Source organism: Lepidochelys olivacea (assembly GCF_965140295.1).
Source record: "Lepidochelys olivacea isolate rLepOli2 genome assembly, chromosome: 3".
NCBI classification, from domain to species: domain Eukaryota; kingdom Metazoa; phylum Chordata; order Testudines; family Cheloniidae; genus Lepidochelys; species Lepidochelys olivacea.
In genome coordinates this window covers 66,068,053-66,089,593 of record NC_140413.1, presented here as the reverse complement: position 1 = coordinate 66,089,593, position 21,541 = coordinate 66,068,053, and the positions used below count along the sequence as shown (strand labels likewise).

At 39.8% G+C, this 21,541-nt stretch overlaps 1 protein-coding gene across 3 annotated transcripts in view; it reads left to right on the top strand.

The window, feature by feature from the left end:
- Positions 1-21,541, top strand: part of CEP162 (centrosomal protein 162) — an 89,987-nt gene that overhangs the window by 21,432 nt on the left and 47,014 nt on the right. For all 3 annotated transcript variants that reach the window (XM_084624755.1, XM_084624756.1, XM_084624754.1), the window contains exons 4-13: positions 1,984-2,136; positions 2,471-2,657; positions 3,940-3,995; positions 5,673-5,788; positions 7,605-7,632; positions 11,395-11,514; positions 12,428-12,622; positions 17,639-17,720; positions 18,117-18,405; positions 18,911-19,178. In XM_084624755.1, the coding sequence (XP_084480881.1) occupies positions 1,984-2,136; positions 2,471-2,657; positions 3,940-3,995; positions 5,673-5,788; positions 7,605-7,632; positions 11,395-11,514; positions 12,428-12,622; positions 17,639-17,720; positions 18,117-18,405; positions 18,911-19,178 (1,494 nt within the window). The remainder of the gene's footprint in view (positions 1-1,983; positions 2,137-2,470; positions 2,658-3,939; positions 3,996-5,672; positions 5,789-7,604; positions 7,633-11,394; positions 11,515-12,427; positions 12,623-17,638; positions 17,721-18,116; positions 18,406-18,910; positions 19,179-21,541) is intronic.

Below are 21,541 nucleotides of genomic sequence, written 5' to 3'. Positions count from 1 at the left end.
TAGGGCCATATTCTCTTCCCTGACTTTTCTCTCAGTACCAAGGAGATGGAAACTGGCCCTATCTCTGCTTTTGAGGTTTCCTCCACTGGGGGGAATTTTTGAAGAGGGTAGAGCGGGTGTAGCCAGTTTTTACACCACTTTCTTCCACAGTCCCTGTCAGAGTGCATTGGAGGTAAAGAGGAATATGGTAAGGGCAAGGAGAAATTTGGTTAGAGCACTCTGTAGTCTGGCTATTCCAAGCTGGTAAGCTGTTCCCAGCTGGCACAGCTCAGAAAGCTGTGTTTGCAGCCTGGCTGGGTAGAGAATTAGTGTAGCTATACACAGCAAAGAATCTGGGCCTAAAAGTGTACTTTGTTGAGAAACAGCTTGTTAGACACAGCAATAAGTAGGGTTGCCAACCCTCCCGATTTGGCTGGGAGTCTCCTGGAATCAGGCTCAATCTCTCAGAGGATACTGAAGCCAATCTGGGAGATTTTAGGCTGATAAAAGTCCGACGGCACAGTGGGGCTAAGGCAGGCTCCCTACCTGCCCTGGCTCCACGCCGCTCCTGGAAGCAGCTGGCATGTCCAGCAGCGGCTCCTAGGTGGAGGCGTGGCCAGAAGTTGCTGCACCATGCCCCTGCCCCAAGCATTGACTCCACAGCTCCCATTGGCCGGGAACGGGAACCATGGTCAATGGGAACTGTGGGGGCGGTGCCTGCAGGCGGGGACAGCATGCACAGTGGCCTGGCCACTCCTGAACCTAGGAGCTGCTGCTGCTTCCAGGAGCAACCCAAGATAAGCCCTGCTCGGCTGGAGCCTGCACCCCGAACCTGCTCCCGAACCCCACCCCCCTGCCCCATCCCTGATCCCCCTCCCACACCCAAGCTCCCTCCCAGAGCCTGCACCCCTGCCTTAGGCTGATCCTGGAGCACCCTACCACACTCCGAACCCCTCAGCCCCAGCCCAGAACCCACACCACAATCCCCTGTATCAGCCTGGTGAAAGTAAGTGAGGGTGTGGGAGAGCAAGCAACGGAGGGAGGGGGGGGGCTGAAGTGAGCGGGGGCGGGGCCTCAGAGAAAGGGTGGGGCAGGGCCTTGGGGAGGGGGTGAGGCAGGAGTCTTTGGGTTTGTGCTATTAGACAGTTGGCAACCCTAGCAATAAGTTATTAGTCAGAGCTGTATTTATCTCCAAAGGAAAAATGTATGAGAATAAGTGGCTTAGAGAGAAGAGAATTCCTATAAAAAATCTGTCAAACATACTGGACTGCTGGGACAATGACATTAATGCAAACATACAACAAAGAAATATTTTAAGATACAAACATGTGTGGAAGGGGAAGTATGATATGCTATATTATTTGAAAATTAGTATGTGATCATTTCATTAAAGGCTATTGTAATACATACAATGCGCAGGTTCATCCTTAACTTTCTTCTTTCCTGACTTTTGAATACTTACATGCAACCTGAATGTTCTTTTATTGTAGTTTTTTAATTAAATTAAATTTGTTTTTTTAAATATTGTAAGTTGCTGCTGAAGCAATGGGTGCTATTTAAATATATATAAAAGAAAACAAATACAAAGCTACATTTTCTCTGGGCTGCCAACTATGTTTACCACTAAATATTAATCTCTTTATAACACTTCTGGATATAATTGGCTTCCATGAATGCTTTTGTGAAGAGGTTACAAAATAGGCTCTATGTATTTCATAACATACGATGTTCGCCTCACCAGAATCTTAGGCTGGTGTTAAAAACGTGACTGTGAAAATAAAAAAATTGTAAAGCAGAGAGTAGCTAAGCTAAACAAGACATGCAAAGGGCTGAGTCACAGAACTTAATCGGAGCTAAGGGATGCAAACAAGTTTAATATCTTTGCTACTGTGATAAAGTATATAAACTTCACTCATTCTAAAAAGGCAACTGCAAGACTTAACCATGCAGTACAAATTGTCATTTGTAATTAATCTCTGTTGTGTACAAAACTGTCTTTTTTAGGAATGCTATGGACAAATGGAAGCTTTCTCAAGTCTCAAAAGGATTCCCACCCTATTGTAGAGGTGGATGAGGAGGCTCACACAGGAAAAATGCAGCTCCAAAAAAGTGATGGCATTCCTATATCCTTAAGTAGAGAGAGCCTGGAACCTGATGGTAAGAAATAACAGAGAGAGGAACCATTTAATCAGATTATTAGCAAATTGCTGGTCAAGTTATTACAAATGAAGAATATATTTTTCTAAAAATAAACACAATAAGTGGTGAGAATTGGTGAAACTGTTACCTTAAAACATTGTTCTCGGCCCTGATCCTGCAAGTAATTCTGCATGGGGTCCATCTGCATGGAATCAGTTGCAGGATCCTGTACACTATTTAGTATTTCTTTAATACCATGTGGCTGTCTTTTATTATAATTAAACTTCTGTGATTATTCCCTGGACTGAGATTGTATTATTGTAATTAGATTGTGATATGTTTTTAAATTTAGATTCAGTTGTGGCTTCTGGACCTAATCAAAGTATTTTGGGAGCTGGATTGGATACTTTGGAAGAACAAGAAGAAAAAGAGAGATTCTTTGCTAAACTTGAAAAAGGAGCTTCATCTACCATGGATTATTCAAGATTAAACAAAGAGCTGGACTCAAATGATTCTATATTACTAACAGCATTTGCCTGGTAATGTGTGGGGACTCTACACTGAAATTACTCCATTATTTTTAATAAATATATATATTATGATGGAGCTCAGAAGCCCAAATCACAATCAGGCATCATTGTACTAGGTACTGTATGAGCATACAAAACAATGTGGTTGTTACTCGGAAACTTTATAACTGAAGGGTATGTCTGCTCTTAAAGCTGAGGTTGTGATTCCCAGCTCGAGGAGACATTTGCTAGCTGCGATCAAGCTAGCATGGTAAAAAGTGTGGTAATGGCTGCTTGACTGGTGGGTGGGGCTAGTCATCCAACTACATGCTATGGTCTCAGATGTGTATGGAATCAGGATGTTGCCGTCATGCTGCTGCCATCATGCTCGTCATTTAGTGTCCTAGTCCGATAAGAGCTTGTCTCCTCAAGATGGGAATCGCACACTTGGCTCAAAGTGCAACCTAGGGCAGACACAAATGAGATTAGCGAAAGGAGAGAATGAGGGGAGGGAGGATGAGAGTCATAGTGATAGTGCGCATGGTTATACAGACCTGTGCACAACTTGATAGTTACAAGATATTTAATTTTTTTTTCTTAACTATAACATGTAAATAAAGATATTGGTAATCCATACTAACCTTCCACTTAGCCATTTTCTTTTGACATATTCCTATAGAAATGACATTAGAAGTGAGGCTTGGGGAGGGATTTGAAGTAGTGACTTTATAGACTAGACCAGGGAGGTCATTCCATGTGTAAGAGGCTGTGTGAAAGCTGTGGGAGAAGACAAACAGGCAGTCAAGGCTGGCCTACTTGCGTGTACTTAGAGATTGGAAAAGAAATTTCTTAAGATATAAGAGCAGATAAGGAGGGAGAGGGAGAGTTCTGAAAAGCTTTAAAAGTGAAGACAACAACCTGACTTTGGAGTAGAAAAGGGGGAGCCAAGAGAGGAACTCAAAGGGTGGAGTGCATGGCAAAGTTGGAACAAGAAGCAAAAATGATGATGATAGGCATGTTTGTTTTGAGGGGGCTATGTGGGTGTGAAGGAGGCCAGAGAGGAGGCTGTTGCAGTTACAAGGGGGAAGAGGTTTGGGGATGAGAGTTCTAGCTGTGTGGACAGCTATAACAACACTTACACCAGTAGAATATAAAATAGAATATCAATGATAAGTTCAAAAAATGTGCACATATTATTACAATTACCAGTATGAGGCAGGAAGCTTTTATGAAGAACAGATTTAAAAAAAAAATCTAAACTGGTGCTCATAAATGACAAGGGAGACAGTAACATTTTTTTTTCCGCCCCCAGCAATGAACAAAATGTAGAACAAGTGGAAGATGAATCTAAACACAGAGAGAAATGTGGTAATAGTCTTATCTTCACAAATAATGCGTGTAAAATTTCTTGTTTAATTTGTGGAGTGTCGTCTTTTGGGCATTATTTTATACCCAACAGTGTAAACTAAGAATAGAGAAAATTTTATAAAACTGCTGAATAATTAACAAAAGGTGAAGTTCTAATTATAGAAGTGCTAATGATAGAAGCTACTGAAGTCATCAGAAAAATGCATGTTGGAATATCAGAGTAGAGCAGGATCTCCACAATTCCAATGGACCATGCTTTGAAGACCTGGAAAGGAAAAAATACAATTTAAAACTCTTTTGTTTGTCCCCTACTCCATATTTCTTTGAGAAAGTGAGCCAGAAAATTTGAGGCTCCTCTCCTTTTGCATATTCCAGATAGACAAGATAGTATAGCAACATCACTGAAAGGGTAGTGGGGGTATTATGGGAGCCAGGTGTTCTTTCATCTGGATTTTTTTCACATCAATATTCGTCCCAATGCATGCAACCTGTTTTTATTTGAAAGTCAAGGTGATTTTCTTGTTAACTGTACTAATAAGGGCTTGGGATCTGCCTTTTTATAACTTTACAAGACCTCTGTCAGGTGATTCCTAGATCAGCCTCCTCAGGTGATCAGAACCTCCCAGGTAGCTTAGTTTCCAGGCGACATCTCCCCTGACAAACCAGTTCTGCTGGGCAAGAGCTTGCCTATTGTCTAGGATGCTTAGAGGCAGATCCCAGTTTAAGGACGCTCTGTTGTCAGCCCTGTATCACTCCCACTTGAACTTTCAGTCCAACATGGAAGTAAAAGAACAAAAGAGAAGGAAAAGGGCTGCACAATCAAAATGAAGTTAGCAGCTTGGTAAAGTCACATTCAGAGAGTTCATAATTGCACACCAAATTCATAAATTGTAGATTTCCCAAATTGAGACACTGCCCCTCTCAGCCCGTCTCTACTTTTCCCTTTCACTGTGCTGCTGCTCCTCCCTCTCCCCTTACTTATAGCTCTTTCTTGGTTTATTTCATTCCATCCCAGCCTCTTAATCTATTATACTAAAAGGGCAAATTCCTTTTTTGAGACGGAACAAATTAATTGGTTAGCTGAACTGTCCAGAAATCCATTCTGGAAAGTTTGAATTTAATAAACGTAACTCTTACTAAATTTAAGTAAAATGCGTATTTGCAAACCTTAAATAACTAAAGGAAATATTCTTTCTTTAAAATGTATGGGTGCACTGTCAGCTCAAGGGTTATAATAGAAATGTTAAAACAAATTTGTAGTTTTACAAAGATAAAAGAATACAAATTCTTACAGTAACAGTTTAGTTTCTATGTAGTTATTGTAGTGTGTATATATAGACTATAATTATAGTCTTGTAATTTCTTATAGTGAAACTCGTATAGTAACAATTGTACTACATAATCAGAAACTAAAGTATACATTTTGAATCATCAAATGTCAAACAAAAATATCATTGGGAACGGTAAAAAATCCTGTTTGTAGCAATTATACTATATACTCATTTGAATTTGGAGGGACTATACCTGGCTTATTCTTCATGCTAACTTTTGTTACAAAATAAGCTCTGTGAGCAACACATTATTTGTTGTTAGCAAAGTATTTTCCTGACACTGCCTGTATCCTTAAAAAAAAAAAAAAAAAAAATCATCTTTATTCCCTGCTTAATTTTACTTCAGACAATTATAGTGAAGATTTTGAAGATGAGACCGAATCTAATTATCCTTCTAAAAATGAAGATAATGAAGTTGAGCAAACTGTCAGATCAGAAGCTGATTTAAAAATTCAAGGACAGGTATAATATTTAAATATTTAAATTGTTGAATTTTGTGGTATGAGACATTTTCTGCTATGTGTATCTGCTTTAAAGATCATCATAATTCTGACAAAGACCAAACTGCCAGTTTTAAAACACTTCTTAAAAATCTATTATTTTAAACTAATTGAGCTTTTAAACTACTTTTTTGAGTTTATAGAGATCTACAAGTACACAAATATATATGTAAAAGAACACAAGTAGCTATAGTTTTTTTTTTTTAATGGACTTGCATTACATACAAGGAAGAATAGAGGTATTTGGTGTGGTATTTTTCCATGAAGAATGTACTGTTCCTGGTGGTTTGATCTTGACATATCTACGGTACTTGCTTATTTGCATTTTGAGTTAACGATCACAGATGGTAAGTGCAGTACTTAAAAGCACTGCACGGCGCTTCAGAATGACAGGGAGCTTTTCTCTCTTTTTTTGTGGGGAGGCCTGGGGCAGGGAGTCGGGGGTGAAAAAGCTATTGAGCTCTTCGGGAAAAGGAAAGCCTCTGACCCATAGAACTTTAGAATGAAAAGGGGAATCAAACTTTTCCTTTCCACCCCTTCTCCCAAACAGTGCATACATCTGTTGGCTAGTGATCTGCTGGATGACTTGTAAAGGGGTGGTCAGGACTATCTGTATCATCAATCATGAACCCAGTGGATCTAGCCACCTGGAATTCTGTCACTATAGGGGAATGCCGGAGTGGCATGGAGAAAGTGCAGTAGCTCTATACCTGCTCCCAGCTGCCTTTGGCATAGAAGGCAGGCCAGAGTGGCTGTATGCTCTGGCTATTTCTGAGTGCTGCAACAGCTTTTTTGGGATCACTTGGCATAGGTTAGATCAGTTCTGAGAATGTTCTAACTTTCACCAGAGGCCAAACCATTTCAGGATCACCCTCAAAATCCAGGGGCCAAAAATGTGGTTTAAAGTCTCATTTTCCTACCCTTTGGGTCTAAGAATTGGGGCCAGTGTGTTTTATGTAAGCAAAACAATGAGACCAAGAGGTAAGTCTTCAATGCAAAATTAAAGACAATAAGTCTTTTGTAAGGATATTTTGTGTTGTATCCATGTACTGTACCACATCTATAGAAAATACGATAAACGTATTTTCAGATACTTCTGGTTCCTTAAGACTGAAAAACAAAACACTGGTCCATAAAATGATTCTTATTTCTGAGCAAAGTTCTTTTAAAAATTCAATGCAACATAGTCGAGGTAAACTTTATTTAGTAGGGCGTACCATGTATGTGATTACAGCTTATCTACGTTACATTTTGTTGTCTAGAACAGCTCACATTAATCTCCAATTGATGACCCTCAAATTTTTGTAGCTTGTTTTGAAAACAAGTATTAGTTGAAATGCTAGTGCTAATAAATGCAAAACCACAAACAAACAGCACCTCCGCCCCTGTTCATATCACTTTAAGGCTTCAAACTTGAAGGCAAAGCAGTTAGGAAATGAAAAATGAATGCTGTAATAAGGACACTAACATGGTATTTTCTGATTTTCTTGTGTTGTAATTTGCAATAACAGCATTTTGCTAATGTAATTTTTAGCATCTAGTTCCACCTCACCCTTAAGGGGGAAGCAGAGTAAAAGAATGGGGAAGATGTATGGTCCCAGTTCATCTATTGGTATCATAACTTCATAGTGCTCCAAGCAGTTGCACAGCTTAAACTCATACTATAAATATTGAACTGCACATGAACTAAAGCAAACTTTTAATCTCTTTAAATATAAACTTATTTTGTTTTTTCAAATTCACAAAGTAACTATCCTTCACTGTTTCAATTGTTTTAGGATGAAAAGACTGGCATGCTGGCTAAAGGTAAAAATTTAAATTTGCAGTAGCGTGAAAATATTTGTAAAACATACAGCAAGTAAATCTGTTTTATTTCTGAATGTGAATTTACTGCTCCCTAATCATGGACTGAAGTAGTTAAGAATGATCCATATGTCTTAATTTTTAAATAGGCCTCAACACAGTCTCTAATTTTTCACCAAAAATTCAATTTCCATGTTTTCACACCTGGAAACTTAGGGCCAGATCCTGCAGTGAGCTCAATGCAGGCACTGCAGTCCTCGCAGGTGGAGCTCATAGAACTGGGGCCTTAGTAGCCATGTTTCAGAATCATGCCCAGAGTGTTGAAATGTAGAGGGTGATCCAGTGGATATAGTGTACTTAGATTTTCAGAAGGCTTTTGACAAGGTCACTCACCAAAGACTTTTAAGCAAGGTAAGCTATCATTGGTTAAGAGTGAGGGTCCTCTCATGAATCCGTAACTGGTTAAAAGATAGGAAACGAAGGATAGGAATAAATGGTCAGCCTTCAGAATGGAGGTTGGTAAATAGTGGTGTCCTCCAGGGGTCTGTACTGGTACCAGTACTATTCAACATATACATAAATGATCTGGAAAAAGGGGTAAACAGTGAGGTAGCAAAATTTGCAGATGATACAAAACTACTCAGGATAGTTAAGTCCCAGGTAGACTGCGAAGCACTATAAAAGGATCTCACAAAACTGAGTGACTGGGCAACAAAATGGGAAATGAAATTCAGTGTTGATAAATGCAAAGTAATGCACATTGGAAAACATAATCCCAACTATACATATAAAATGATGGGGTCTAAATTAGTTGTTACCACTCAAGAAAGAGATCTTGGAGTCAGTGTGGATAGTTCTCTGAAAACATCCACTCAATGTGCAGAGGCAGTCAAAAAATTGAACAGAATGTTGAGAATCATTAAGACAGGGATAGCTAATAAGACAGAAAATATCATATTGCCTCTATATAAATCTGTGGTACGCCCACATCTTGAATACTGCCTGCAGATGTGGTCGCCCCATATAAAAAAAAAGATATATTAGAATTGGAAAAGGTTCAGAAAAGGGCAACAAAAATGAGTACGAGTATGGAATGGCTGCCATATGAGGAGAGATTAATAAAACTGGGACTTTTTAGCTTGGAAAAGAGACAAGTAAGGGTGGATATGATAGAGGTCTATAAAATCATGACTGGTGTGGAGAAAGTAAATGTGTTATTTACTCCTCATAACACACGAACTAGGGGTCATCAAATAATATTAATAGGCAGCAGGTTTAAAACAAACAAAAGGAAGTATTTTTTCACACAAGGCACAGTCAACTTGTGGAGCTCCTTGCCAGAGAATGTTGTGAAGGCCAAGTCTATAACAGGGTTCAAAAAAGAACTAGATAAGTTCATGTAGGATAGGTCCATCAATGGCTGTTAGCCCGGATGGGCAGGGGTGGTGTCCCTAGGCTTTGTTTGCCAGAAGCAGGGAATGGGTGACAGGGATGGATCACTTGATGATTACATGTTCTGTTCATTCCCCCTAGGGCACCTGGCACTGGCCACTGTCAGAAGACAGGATATAGGGCTAGATGGACTTTAGTCTGACCCCGTATGGCCGTGCTTATGTTCTAAAAACAGGACTTGATTAATGAAGCCCCAGCTTCCTTCTCCAAGCCCAACTGATACTTGGCGGGGTGGGAGCAATTAAGCATCTTTGAACCTAAAGTTAGGGACCAAAGCGAAAAAGATACCAGCTTAAGCTGCACCTCTCCTCCTGATTGTAACCCCTTGATAGTTTGAAATAATATTTTTGGCCCTGTGATGGAAGGTTGGACACCAGTGTTTTACATGCTTTTTGTGACCTACTTGTTGAAAGCCAAAGCCACCAACCCAACAAACTTGGGTTGAGTTTTTTCAGAGCCAGCTAGGGATCCAGCCTTATTTATTTCAGTGGGAGTTGTAACTAAATCCCCTAGTTGTCTTTGAAAATCTTAACCTTGTTGTCTAGCACTCTGACTTCCAATCATAACACACCCACTTCTGGAGAAAAGGATATTTTATTACTGGTCACTTCTATAGCGTTCCCCCTCACCAGAATGAAGAAGAGAATCTGCAGCCTGCTTACCTACCTGTCTGGAAGTGAGATCATGAGGTGCACAAGAAGTCTTTCAGAAATTAACAGAATGTTTTTCCTATTCTCACTTGTCTCCTCCCTCCAAAAAGGGGGGTTTAAATAATTCAGAAATTGCTAAACGGGTTTTATTTTGGCAATTAAAAATAAAATAAAACCGTGCTGATTTTTGGAGAGTCCTTTAGAGTAATCTTATTATAGAGAGGCAAGACTTGGTGTGTCTGCAGAACGTGTGGGGTCTAACAAATTAATTGTCTTTAGCCAGTTCATAAGTGCAGAGGAAAGTTGTTGCTGCGGCCACATGGTCAAGGTTGCTAAGCTGTTACAGCTGCTCAGTGCTTCTGTTCTTGGAGCTTCAGTGTTACCAGCATGAGCAGAAAGCTCAGCCTGCTAATTCAGCGGACCTTGATGTTACTTGTAGAGAGAGACCACAGACAAGGTTCAGTGACTAAGGCACTCTGCCAGGTTTATTGCCCTCTAGGCACGTCCTAACGACTCTCTTAACTTGCACAAGTACATTAACGCATGAGTGCCTCATGGCAAGGAGTGGCTCAGACAGCGGCGGGAATTTCTGTTGTCCCCTCGGCCGCACAAAGGATTAAGGCGAGGTACCCCGACATTTATAGACTGAGACAAACAACTGGGATAAACAACTTACATACCACCTTACGTGTTTCATGACATCTGTTTGTTACCTCCCGTTGTACCTTACTCCAGATGTCTTGGACAAAACACCCCTATTAATTATTCTGTCAAACTATTTTATCTTGTGCTAGGTTGGGATGTATTTGTATTAACTTCCTGGAATATAGTTACATAGTTACTTGAGAACTCTGGGTGTTTTTGTACCATCCTCTCCAGTCAGGAATGTGCTTACTTGGTTAGCCAATATCTAGTGTATTAGTTATTTTGCCAAGGCCAAGCCTACTGTGGTTCACAGCCTTTAGTTCACACTGTTAGTTGTGCGTAGGGCTCAAACAAGGCCTACACCACTAACAAAATACCTGCTGGTGAATTAACAAAATATTAACTACTCTGACAGTGTTTTATGTTCAAGTATGCTAATCCTGAATTTGAAGGGATAAATGGTAAAGGCCTATTAATAACAAAACCAAGTGAGGGCTTAATTCATGAGGGTTAATTAAAGGGCTCACTTATGAGTCTATCTGTGCAGCGTAGTATAAGGATGTGTACACCCATTTGACTATTCACATTGCTTGTCATAGCATGGTGGGGAAATAGCAATTGCTAAGCCACTACTTCCTCTCCTAGGCAGGAATGGGGTGTGGATTGAGCCTTAGCACCTCTTGTCTAGTGTGCCAGCCAGCACAACTGAGCTGGTTTGGAGCAGAGTGGGCAGGGAAGCTGCACTGGGAAAAGAGCTGGAGTAGCTTGCTTCCCACAAGGAGCAAGAGGGAAGCAGAGACTGAATTGTGACTGTGTCACAGTTCAAGGTCTGCTCTGCTGCTGGTGGAAGTGCAACTAGGAATTGACCCATACGCATGACGGATCACAAGGTGCTAATCTGTTCCTAACTGATTAAAATTGTATTCTGCATCCACTGGGCCAGGATGGAGAAGGTGTAATATCACATCAGTGACAGTGTTCCCTAAAGTCCCAGGTTTATCTTTTTGTATCCTTTTAGTTGTGTTGCTTGATTCACAAGACTCCACCATGGAAACCCAAAAGGTCATTGAACAGCAAGATGCAGCAGTGACTGAACATCAGACACCTGAAGTCACTAAGGATGAAATAAATGGAACTGGTAAGGCTGCTTTGTCTTTGTTTTGTTTGTTTGTTTTAATTTAGACTGTATTTTAGCTGGAGACCTGATGGCTCCAGAGGATTGGATAGAGGAAATAAGGAAATTCTATGTTGCCTATGCAAATCAAGCCCTGGTTGGTAATGACCAAAATCTTGAGGAAAGAAATGCTTTTTCTTTTCAGGCTTAAATTTTTTTTCATAAAGGTCTTTTCCAGACAACTGATACTTAAGTTTTAAATATTTTCTTTTATTTTTTCTTGATCACTGCAAGCTGCTCTCTCTCTCTCTCTCTCTCTCTCTCTCTCTCTCTCTCTCTCTCTCTCTCTCTCTCTCTCTCTCTCTCTCTCTCTCTCTCTCTCTCACACACACACACTCTTTAGCAATTGAATTTCATTTAGAAGTCAGAAATAGACGTTCACAGCATCTAAAATTTTAATTGTATTCAAAATTCTAATGGGGGAGAGAAATCAAAACAATGAGAAAATATATAACTCCATGACGACTTACAATACACTTATTTCATCATAGCCACACTGTATTTAATCTAACAAAATATACGTCTCATTTGTGAGAGTTTTAGTAGTGAAAATATTTATAAAAATGGAAACACCTATAATTGCAGGAAAAGACTGTAGAGAAGAGCAAGTATTATTTAATAAACACTTTCATAGTTAAAATGAAGTTTGCTGTTTTCAGCAATAGTTGCTCCCTGTAAATTTTGAAATTGAGTCGAGAGAAGATAAGTAAATTGTTGGATTTCTTTTCTTTTTCTCATTACTTTGTCACAATGCTGTTACATTTATCTGTTAATAGATCATGCTAGTGACTGAAACTTGTTCTTCCAATGTGTTGAGTTGACTTATTGTTTCTCTAATGAATTTCCAGTTCCCTACATCTTGATTGTTAATTTCCAGCAGGTATTTCCTATGGACAAACTAACAGTGATATTGAAGCATTACAGCAGGCCTATTGTCATATTGATCAATCTCTAGGAGACACTGATGAGCAAAGAATTAATCTTAGTACGATGGAAAATGCAGAGTGCCCAGTCCAAGATGCTTCACAAATCAACGAAGACTGTGCAAAAAACATCTCAACTACTGAATCAGGTAGATGCTGCACATGGAAGCAGAGTTGTGATTTCCCATCTATTGCCGTTCCCTGGTTGACAGTACTACATTATGGAAATGATACATTCAAACTCTATGGATAGAACTAGTACAGAGAGCAGCTATTTGCCATTTCATTTAGGTTAAAAAGAGCTGTGGTTTCTGGTAACGTGGACTGTATTGCTCATGCTCAACTAATCTTGAGTATATTATCTTTCTATAATTCCTTTCTTGTTCAAATTATGTAAAATCAGTGTATGTTTTGGGTTATGCTCAAGTTACACCTGAGAAGTGTGTTCAAGTTACTTAAAGGAATTATTTCAAACAAAGAGCTAAAACTTAAAGCAGACTGTTCTTATTTATGCATTTATGCATAATTATAATTTATGCATTTATAACATAAATTGACTCCAATATTCTCTCTTCCATAAAACAAATCTCTTTTTAAAAATTGAAAAAACAAAACTGTAATATATCACATACACAAGTAAAATATATAAGCCTAGGGATAAAATTTTTCAGAAGAGCCTGAGTTCCATTTTCAAGAGAATCTTAGGCCTTGTCTACACTACGAAATTAGGTCGTTTTAGAAAAGAAGTCGATTTTTAGAAACAGATTTTATACAGTTAATTCAGTATGTCCACACTAAGCGCATTAAATCGGTGGAGTGCATCCTCACTTCCGTGGCTAGCATAGACTTACAGAGTGGTGCACTGTGGGTAGCTATCCCACAGTTCCCACAGTCTCCACTGCCCGTTGGAATTCTGGGTTAAGCTCCCAATGCCTGATGGGGCAAAAACATTGTCGCAGGTGGTTTTGGGTACAGGTCCCCCTCCCTCCGTGAATGCAACAGCAGACAATCGTTTCGCTCCTTTCTTCCTGGGTTACCCGTGCTCAGCCTGCTCAGCTCACCGTCACCGTACGTCTCCAATGCAGTACTGCATTGCTGCACAGCAGCAGCTCCTTGCCTTCGCGCCAGACGGTGCAGTAGGACTGATAGCTGTCGTACATCTCCTGGGTGCTCCTGGCAGACCTCGGTGACGTCGATCGGGGTGCCTGGACAGACATGGCTATCCTCCTCTTAGAGCACCGAATGGGAGCCAGAGACTCCAGGTCATTCTCTTCTTTAAGTTTTGTCTCATGGAGATTCAGTCGGGCCTGGAATATCCTGCGAGCTGGAGGCTTCTGCCTCAGGCTGCTCTCCCAGCTGGCAGCACCACACGGTCGCACCTACCCCAGCCTACCCCTTGCTCCCATGGCTCATGAAGCCTGGACAGTAGTAAGGAGCAGTTCAACCATAGGCTGAGCAAGTGTAGAATGGTGGTAGAATGTGCCTTTGGACTTTTAAAAGCTCACTGGTGCTGTTTGCTGACTAGGTCAGACCTCAGTGTAATGAACATTCCCATTGTTATTGCTGCTTGCTGTGTGCTCCATAATATCTGTGAGTAAGGGGGAGACGTTTATGGCGGGGTGTGAGGTTGAAGCAAATCTCCTGGCGTCCGATTTTGAGCAGCCAGACAACAGGGCGATTAGAAAAGCACAGCAAGGCGCGCTGTGCATCAGAGAGGCTTTGAAAACTACTCTCATGACTGGCCAGGCTTTGGTGTGACAGTTGTGTGTGTTCCTCCTTGATGCAAACCCTCCTCCTTTGTTAATTTTAATTCCCTGTAAGCCAACCACACTCCCCCCCCTTCGAAATAAAGTAACTATTATTTTGAAACCATGCATTCTTTCTTAATTAAAAAAAAAAAAAAAAGATAACGGACAAGGTAGCCCGAGTCGGGTGAGGGAGGAGGGAAGGACAAGGCCACATGGCTTATTGTAGCCACACTAAAAATCAGACTGTTTTGAATGACAGCCCTCTGTTGCTTGGGCCATCCTCTGGAGTGGAGTGGCTGGGTGCCCAGAGCCTCTGCCGTGCCGCGTTCTTGGGAGTCTGGGTGAGGAGGCTATGGAACATGGGGAGGAGGGGAGGCGGTTGTACATGGCTGCAGTGGGGTCTGCCCTCTTGTTGGCTTTCCTGCAGCTCCAACAGACGCTTCATCATGTCCATTTGGTCCCCCATTAGCCTCAGCATCGCATCCTTCCTCCACGCTTCACACTCACTTAATTCTTTCCTGGCCTCTACCACTGAATGCCTCCATGCATTAAGCTGTGCCCTATCATTGCGGGAGGACTGCATGAGCTCGGAAAACATGTCATCGTGAGTGCGGTTTTTTCGCCTTCTAATCTGCGATAACCTCAGGGATGGAGATGATAGGGGGACTGCATGGTCACCTGTCCTGCTGAGTGCCGCTGAGTTCACCACGCTGACCAAACAGGAAATGAAATTCAGAAGTTCCTGGGGCTTTTCCTGTGTACCTGGCTAGTGCATCAGAGTTCAAAGCGCTGTACAGAGCGGTCACAGTGGAACACTTTGGGATAGCTCCTAGAGGCCAATACTGTCGATTTGTATCCGCATTACCCCAAATTCAACCCAGCAAGGTCGATTTTAGTGCTACTCCCCTTGTCGGGGAGGAGTACAGAAGTCGATTTTAAGAGCCCTTTAGGTCGACAGAACGGGGTTGGTTGTGTGGACTCAGTCATTTTTAAATTGACCTAACGTGGCTAAATTTGACCTAACCCCGTAGTGTAGACCAGGCCTTAGGCTCCTAAGTAGAGCTGGCTGGGAAACCTAATTTCAGTTCTGTGAAAACTTTAGAGTTTTCGGAATTTTTTTAATCCTGACTCAGGACAAAAAGTTGTTCTCCAGAATTTTCACAGAACTGAAATCCTGCAACATTTCATTTTGGAAACACCAAAATCTGGTGTTTCTGAAACAAAATATGCTCCCAGGATTCCTGGGTGCCTCTTTGGCAGGCTGCAGGGAAGCTGGAGACCAATGAGGCCTTGGCAGTTGCAGAGTGAAATTGATGTGATTCTTATCAGTTTCACTGCTGTCTATCACTGAATAACAGCGGTGAAACTGACCAGACCTTTTAATTTGACAAAAGTCTGGTCAGCTTCAGGGCTGCTATTCACTGAAGGGCAGCTATGGACCTAATAAAAATCATGTCAATTTCAGTCTGTAGTTTCCAGGGTCCCTGGCTTCATTGCAGCCCATATGGTGAACTGCTGGGACCTGGGAAGCCTTGGGTCCTTTCTAACATACTTGGTGGGTTGAAGCTGCAACCCTGGGAGTGACAGCTCTGAGACTCCTGGCTGAGCTGGGTCTACCAGGGTCCCAGCTCCACTTTATCCTACCCGCAAGCCCCATCTGCTGAGAATCCAGAGATGAGATGACAGGGAGCCTTCCTGCGTTCTATCAGAAGTTTGTCAAATTCAAACTGCTGCCTTGAAATATTTTGATTTCCATGTATCAGAAAATTATGACAAAAAATATTTTGTTGGAATTCTTCTGACCAGCTTTTCTCCTAAGTCTGTCTTACTGACTTTCAGTGAGACTTGAGCTTCTAAGTGCTTTTAGAAAATGGGACTTAAGCTCCTGAATCACTTAGGCACTTTTGAAAATTTGACTCTAGATCTTCTCCCTGAAATCCAACCAGGGAGTGGATCTTCAGCATGTGAATCTCTACTCCACAAGATGTGGGATCAGCCACATCAGTGGCACTGTCTCTTCTCTTCTACTCAAACTCTTAGAGAGTGCTACACCAGATCATGATCTACAGTGGTAGAGAGGGGGAAGACTACACAGATGATAGGAATGAGAAGGCAGGTTGCACATTCCCAGCAAGGATAATATAGTCTGATACAGTTATCTTTCCATTAAGCACCCTTCTGGTATCCCAAAGGCATCCAGGGCGAACGGAGTTCTCCAATAGCATTGTATTGCCAAGGAAGAGCTGGTGGGGGCCAGAGCTGATGCAGAGGTAAAGGATCTCCATGTGGATGGCCTCCTGCAGATGCCAGGGGATCTGTCATGTTCTTCAACAGCTCTGATTACCCTACCCAACACAGGTTCAGACTTGAATGGGACAATATAGGGAAATCGACAGGAGCCAATCTTTGCAAAGACCTCCTTCCCCAACAGCTCTCTCCCATGGGTTTTACTACAGGTGGATAGGATCTGGCCTACAAAGATTCGTACTACATAAATTTCTATTTTAAGAAAAGATTTTAATTTGCTTTATATTTGTAACACCTTTTTTAAAGCTTAGAAACAAGATCTTCTCTACCCACTTTTTCTGTGTGACAAACATTAACAGGCTAAGTTCTGCTCTTAGTTACACCAAAGAATTGAGGAGAGTTATTCCTAATTTACACCATTTTCCGAGATGACCTAGTATGTCTTTTCCATTTCTATTTTCTGTCTGTGATTTCTTTTCACTACCTTAGAAGCACTGGAGATTTTGGAGAATTACAGATTACTGTTTGGCAGAATTTAACTCAGTATCTCTTTTTTTGTTTTGCTTTTTAATGGGGTTCAAGTTAACACAGCTTTCATTTATTACTGGTTTTGTATTATCCTTATCAATGTGTTCAATGCAGCACTTAAAACATAGTTAGTGACTTAAGTTAAAAATGCCAATAAATATTTTATGCAATAATCAGGCAGAATTATACCATTTGGAATACCTGTGCCTAACTTAAAATAGCTGAATAACACCTGAGAGATTGTATGTAGTTTCTGGACAATGAGGGTGCTTGTAAAAACAAGACACACACACAAAAAAAACACTCAAAATTAATGATTCTGACACTTTTGTTTTGAAAGTTACTTTTATGGTTGAGACAAGTGTGGGGTTTTTTTTTGTTTTTTGTTTGTTTTGCAACATCAGTGTATTATTTTATATGGTAGGTATCTTGGAATCTATTTGATGCCAAGTTAAATCAGTAAGGGGCATGTTTCAGAAAGATACATGATATTTTTGCCAAATACTAAGTTATAGCATTTGATAAAATATGTTTTCTAAATCTATCACCCACTCAGAATTGTAATAATTTTTTTAAAATAACTAGTTTATTACTGTGTATTAAATATTATACTTAAAATTAATAATATATTCCACTCCTTAGATTTGCTCACTGTAGAGGAATTAATGAAACCCATTAGAGCAGATTCATCTCATGCAAGAGGCTTTGATCTGGAGCTTGTAAGGTATTTGTTTTAGAAAATGCATGTTTTAACATCTTAATGTCCATGAATTATTTGTGAAAATCATCTTTCTGAATAACTAGGGTCATTTTTGAGCTAGGAATCTAGATTTTTATTGTGCTAGATAATTTAGTACTACTGTGTGTAGTTTGTGCTGATCTGTAAAGTGAATATGTATTCTGAGTTGGTCTGGCCACTTTTGAAAATAAGATCTATTTCCAGTAGACTTACTCCATTAGTAAACAGAGTTTAGAAGTATTGCAAGTAGCTATTTCAAAAATGAAGAGTCTTTTGACCTGGCAATGGAAATAACATTGCATTTGTGTGTCAATTTTAGAAAAAATATTTGTAAGCAAATTGCAAGTCTTGTTAAATGCACTTTTTCTTTTTCTTTTTTAGTCCGGTGAAACTAACAGACAGCAGAGCAGCTGAATTTGTCAGTCGTTTGCCAATTAAAGAACACAAAAATGATGCAGTTCTGGAGAAGCAAAGTTTAGATTTTTTGTTTGATAAATGTAGTAAAGAAGAAGAGAGTGTTTTTCTCCAGGCAACTGCAAAAGAAAGTAGTGAAGATAGTCATCAAAAAGGGACTGATAAAGAAGACCAGATTGATAAAGAGCAGCTTGACCTTTTGAGACAAAAAATACAAGATTCTGCATTGTTGCATCAGGACAGCAAAATTAATAAGGTAAGCCATATTTAGCTATCTTTTATCTGTTTAAAATAATTTTAAATCACATTTTGAAGATTGTTTTTACAAACATATTTGCTAGAAATGTCTATCCATAATTTGGGGATTCCCAAGAAAACATTATTGCTATCTACTCATTAGGGTCATGACTCCAAAGCTGAATGCCAATTTCCAAGACGACCTAATAGGTCTTTTTCATCTCTACCCTGTTGTCCATTCCACCTAATAGGCAATTTTCCCTACTTGGTGTGATGTCTTCTTTTCACTACCTTAAAAGCACTGGAGATTTTTATAGAATTACACATTTTTCATTTGTTTGGGTTTGAATTATTCATTTTCAGCTCCATCAGGAATTTTATTCCTGTTTAAGTATAACTCTTGTAACTGGCCCAGTATTCTGTTACTAGAATTATATTTAAATAAACAGGAAAAGAACTGAAGTTACCTTTGGATATTATTACAGTCTAATGTGGTTGTTACAAACTATACTTATTCTACACAGGCACATCAGTCCAGCTCCTGGAGGAACAAGGGATTGGATTCAGTGATTAATAAGCAAATAATGCACAAGAGCACTCAAAGTACAGCTCCTTTACATAAGAAGAAATCTTCCATTGGACCTCATATATTGGTTAGGAGTTCTGGATATGGTAAACCCACTTCACCCTTAAAACAACTTTCCACAACTACTGAAAAGAGAGCATCAAAAGAAGCTCTCAAAAAGCCAAGTTTGAAAGCCAAATCACCTCCAGATAAAGCAAGGCAAAAAGGTAAACTGTTAGTTTTATACACATAATTTTATCTTAAATGAAGAGTTCAGAGGTTAATTTTTGTTTAATCCAGAGAGCTTTTGGTTTTGATGTTACACGCACAAATAGTGTTAGATTTTATGTGACATACTTTTTCCACTTCTTAAAGATGAGTCTTATAGCAGTGTTAATTTTTCCTGAAAGAATAAATCCATGTGAGATTCCCAGGATTCCTGGGATAGATGTCATATTTTCATATTGCAGTCAGATTGTATGATATTTACTGCATTGAACAAATTGATGCATTTTGATATCACGGACTCATGCATATCATAGTCAGTCCGAAAGTGAAATAAGAAAAATAAATGTAATCAGTTTATGCTTGAATAGGCCTACCCAGAACTCATTGTAGAAATGTAATCTTTTTTTTGTAGCATATTTTACATATGGATTTCAAACCTTCCTTTACCGGGCTAGTCAAATCTTCCGTCGATTTTGACGACATGCAAACTTTTAAGGAAAGTGCCTGCTGTCTTCAAAAACCATAGTTTTTTTTAATGAAAAAACAAACACATTTTCAATTTTCTTATGAAAATTCAAAATTTTCCATAGGGAGGAAAAAATATTTTTTGACCAGCCTTTTACTCTAGTCATATGTAATTATTCAAAGCCCGTGCTCCTCCACTACATTTATTTAACTATTGCTGACCAACTGAATAGAAAATAATTTTGCCTTCAAAAACACATGTATGTCTGTCATAGTTTCTACTCTGGTAAGTATAAGTATTCTCTGCAACTAAAAAATCTCCATTTCTGTTAAAATCCCTTTGGATAGTTCAACTTGTTGGAGTGATATTGTAACCTCTTTCAGTGTGGCCTGTCCTGTTCTTTATAAGCATTTTATCTTTATCCTCAGTTGTGCATTTTGGCACTTGTTAGAAAATACAAAGAAACAATTGCTTTTATTTCCCATTTATTTCCAGAATTAGTTTTTTCCTTAATGCCCATTAATGTGACATTGAGGTTGCCCACTAAGAAAAAACCTCCTCTAGAATTCTCTGCTTCCAAGTGGCTTGTACAGCAGAGACTGAACTACAAATAAAGACAGAATTTCAGGATTTGGTTCATTTGAACTTTGTAAAATTCCTAATCAGTTTTGGCATCTTGTGGGCACTGTTTGTTATTTCTGAGGTACTACAGGCATCCACTCTGTGGATGCTCTCACATTCTCGGCACATTCGATAGCAACTAATGTAGTCTCCAGGAAGCACATGGAGAAAACTGTAGGGTAAAACAGCTCATGTCTGTGTTCCCTTATTTTGAGAGGCCGACAGTTTAGGGAGCTTCTGGATAAAATGGTGACAGAGGTGGTTGGTAAGGAAAGGTATATTTATCTTCCTTAAAATTCCCAGGAAAAATACCTCAGGTAGTCCTAGAAGCAAACAACTATTTCACAACCAGCAGTAGCAGGGCTAAAACCTGAAAGAGACCAGCTCTTCAGAAGAACAAAAGGCATCTGATTTGCAACATGGTCACTTACCAATATATTTTCCTGCACTATATGTAGAAACTCCTGTCATCAGCTCAGGCTTTTTTTTGGCAGGAGTGTATGTAGTCTCTAGTATTTCAGTAGTTACAGAAAACCCCCATGTTCTAGGCTGCCGAGCTATAAATTGTTGAATTTATACCCTAGGATGAATTTCACTGTTTATGTCCCAATGTCAAGTTAGAAAGGCAAAGTGGGTGAGATGATATCTTTTATTGGGTCAACTTCTGTTGGTGAGAGAGACAAGCTTTTGAGCCCACACAGAGATGTAATGAAAGAGAGTTCCTCACTCAGCTTGTCTCTCTAATATCCGGGGACCAACATAGCTACACCAGCACTGCATACACCAATGTCATGTTGTCTGTTACGAATAGATGCTGAGTTTCTCAATTAAACTGTGTGTGTGTGTGGGGTGTTTTGCTACAGGGTCTATTTCTAAGGTTGGTGGTGTTTCTGCTGTGACTGGTATTATGCTGTGACTGGTAGTATCTTCACATATATGTGGGTTGCTTGGTTCTTTTTAAAGAAAGTTCACAAAACATCTGATGAAGTGAGCTGTAGCTCACGAAAGCTTATGCTCAAATAAATTTGTTAATCTCTAAGGTGCCCCAAGTACTCCTTTTCTTTTTGCGAATACAGACTAACACGGCTGCTACTCTGAAACCTGAGCTAGCTTATTTGCTGTCCAATTAATGGATAATTATCCTGGTCTTTTGGTCTGCAGGGCATTCTGGTTATTACGTTATACTTCTCATTGTTCTTTAAGTATAAAATAAAAATTTTATAAAGGAAATGATGGCTACTCCATCTCCAGTAACATTGCACATAATTTGTTGTG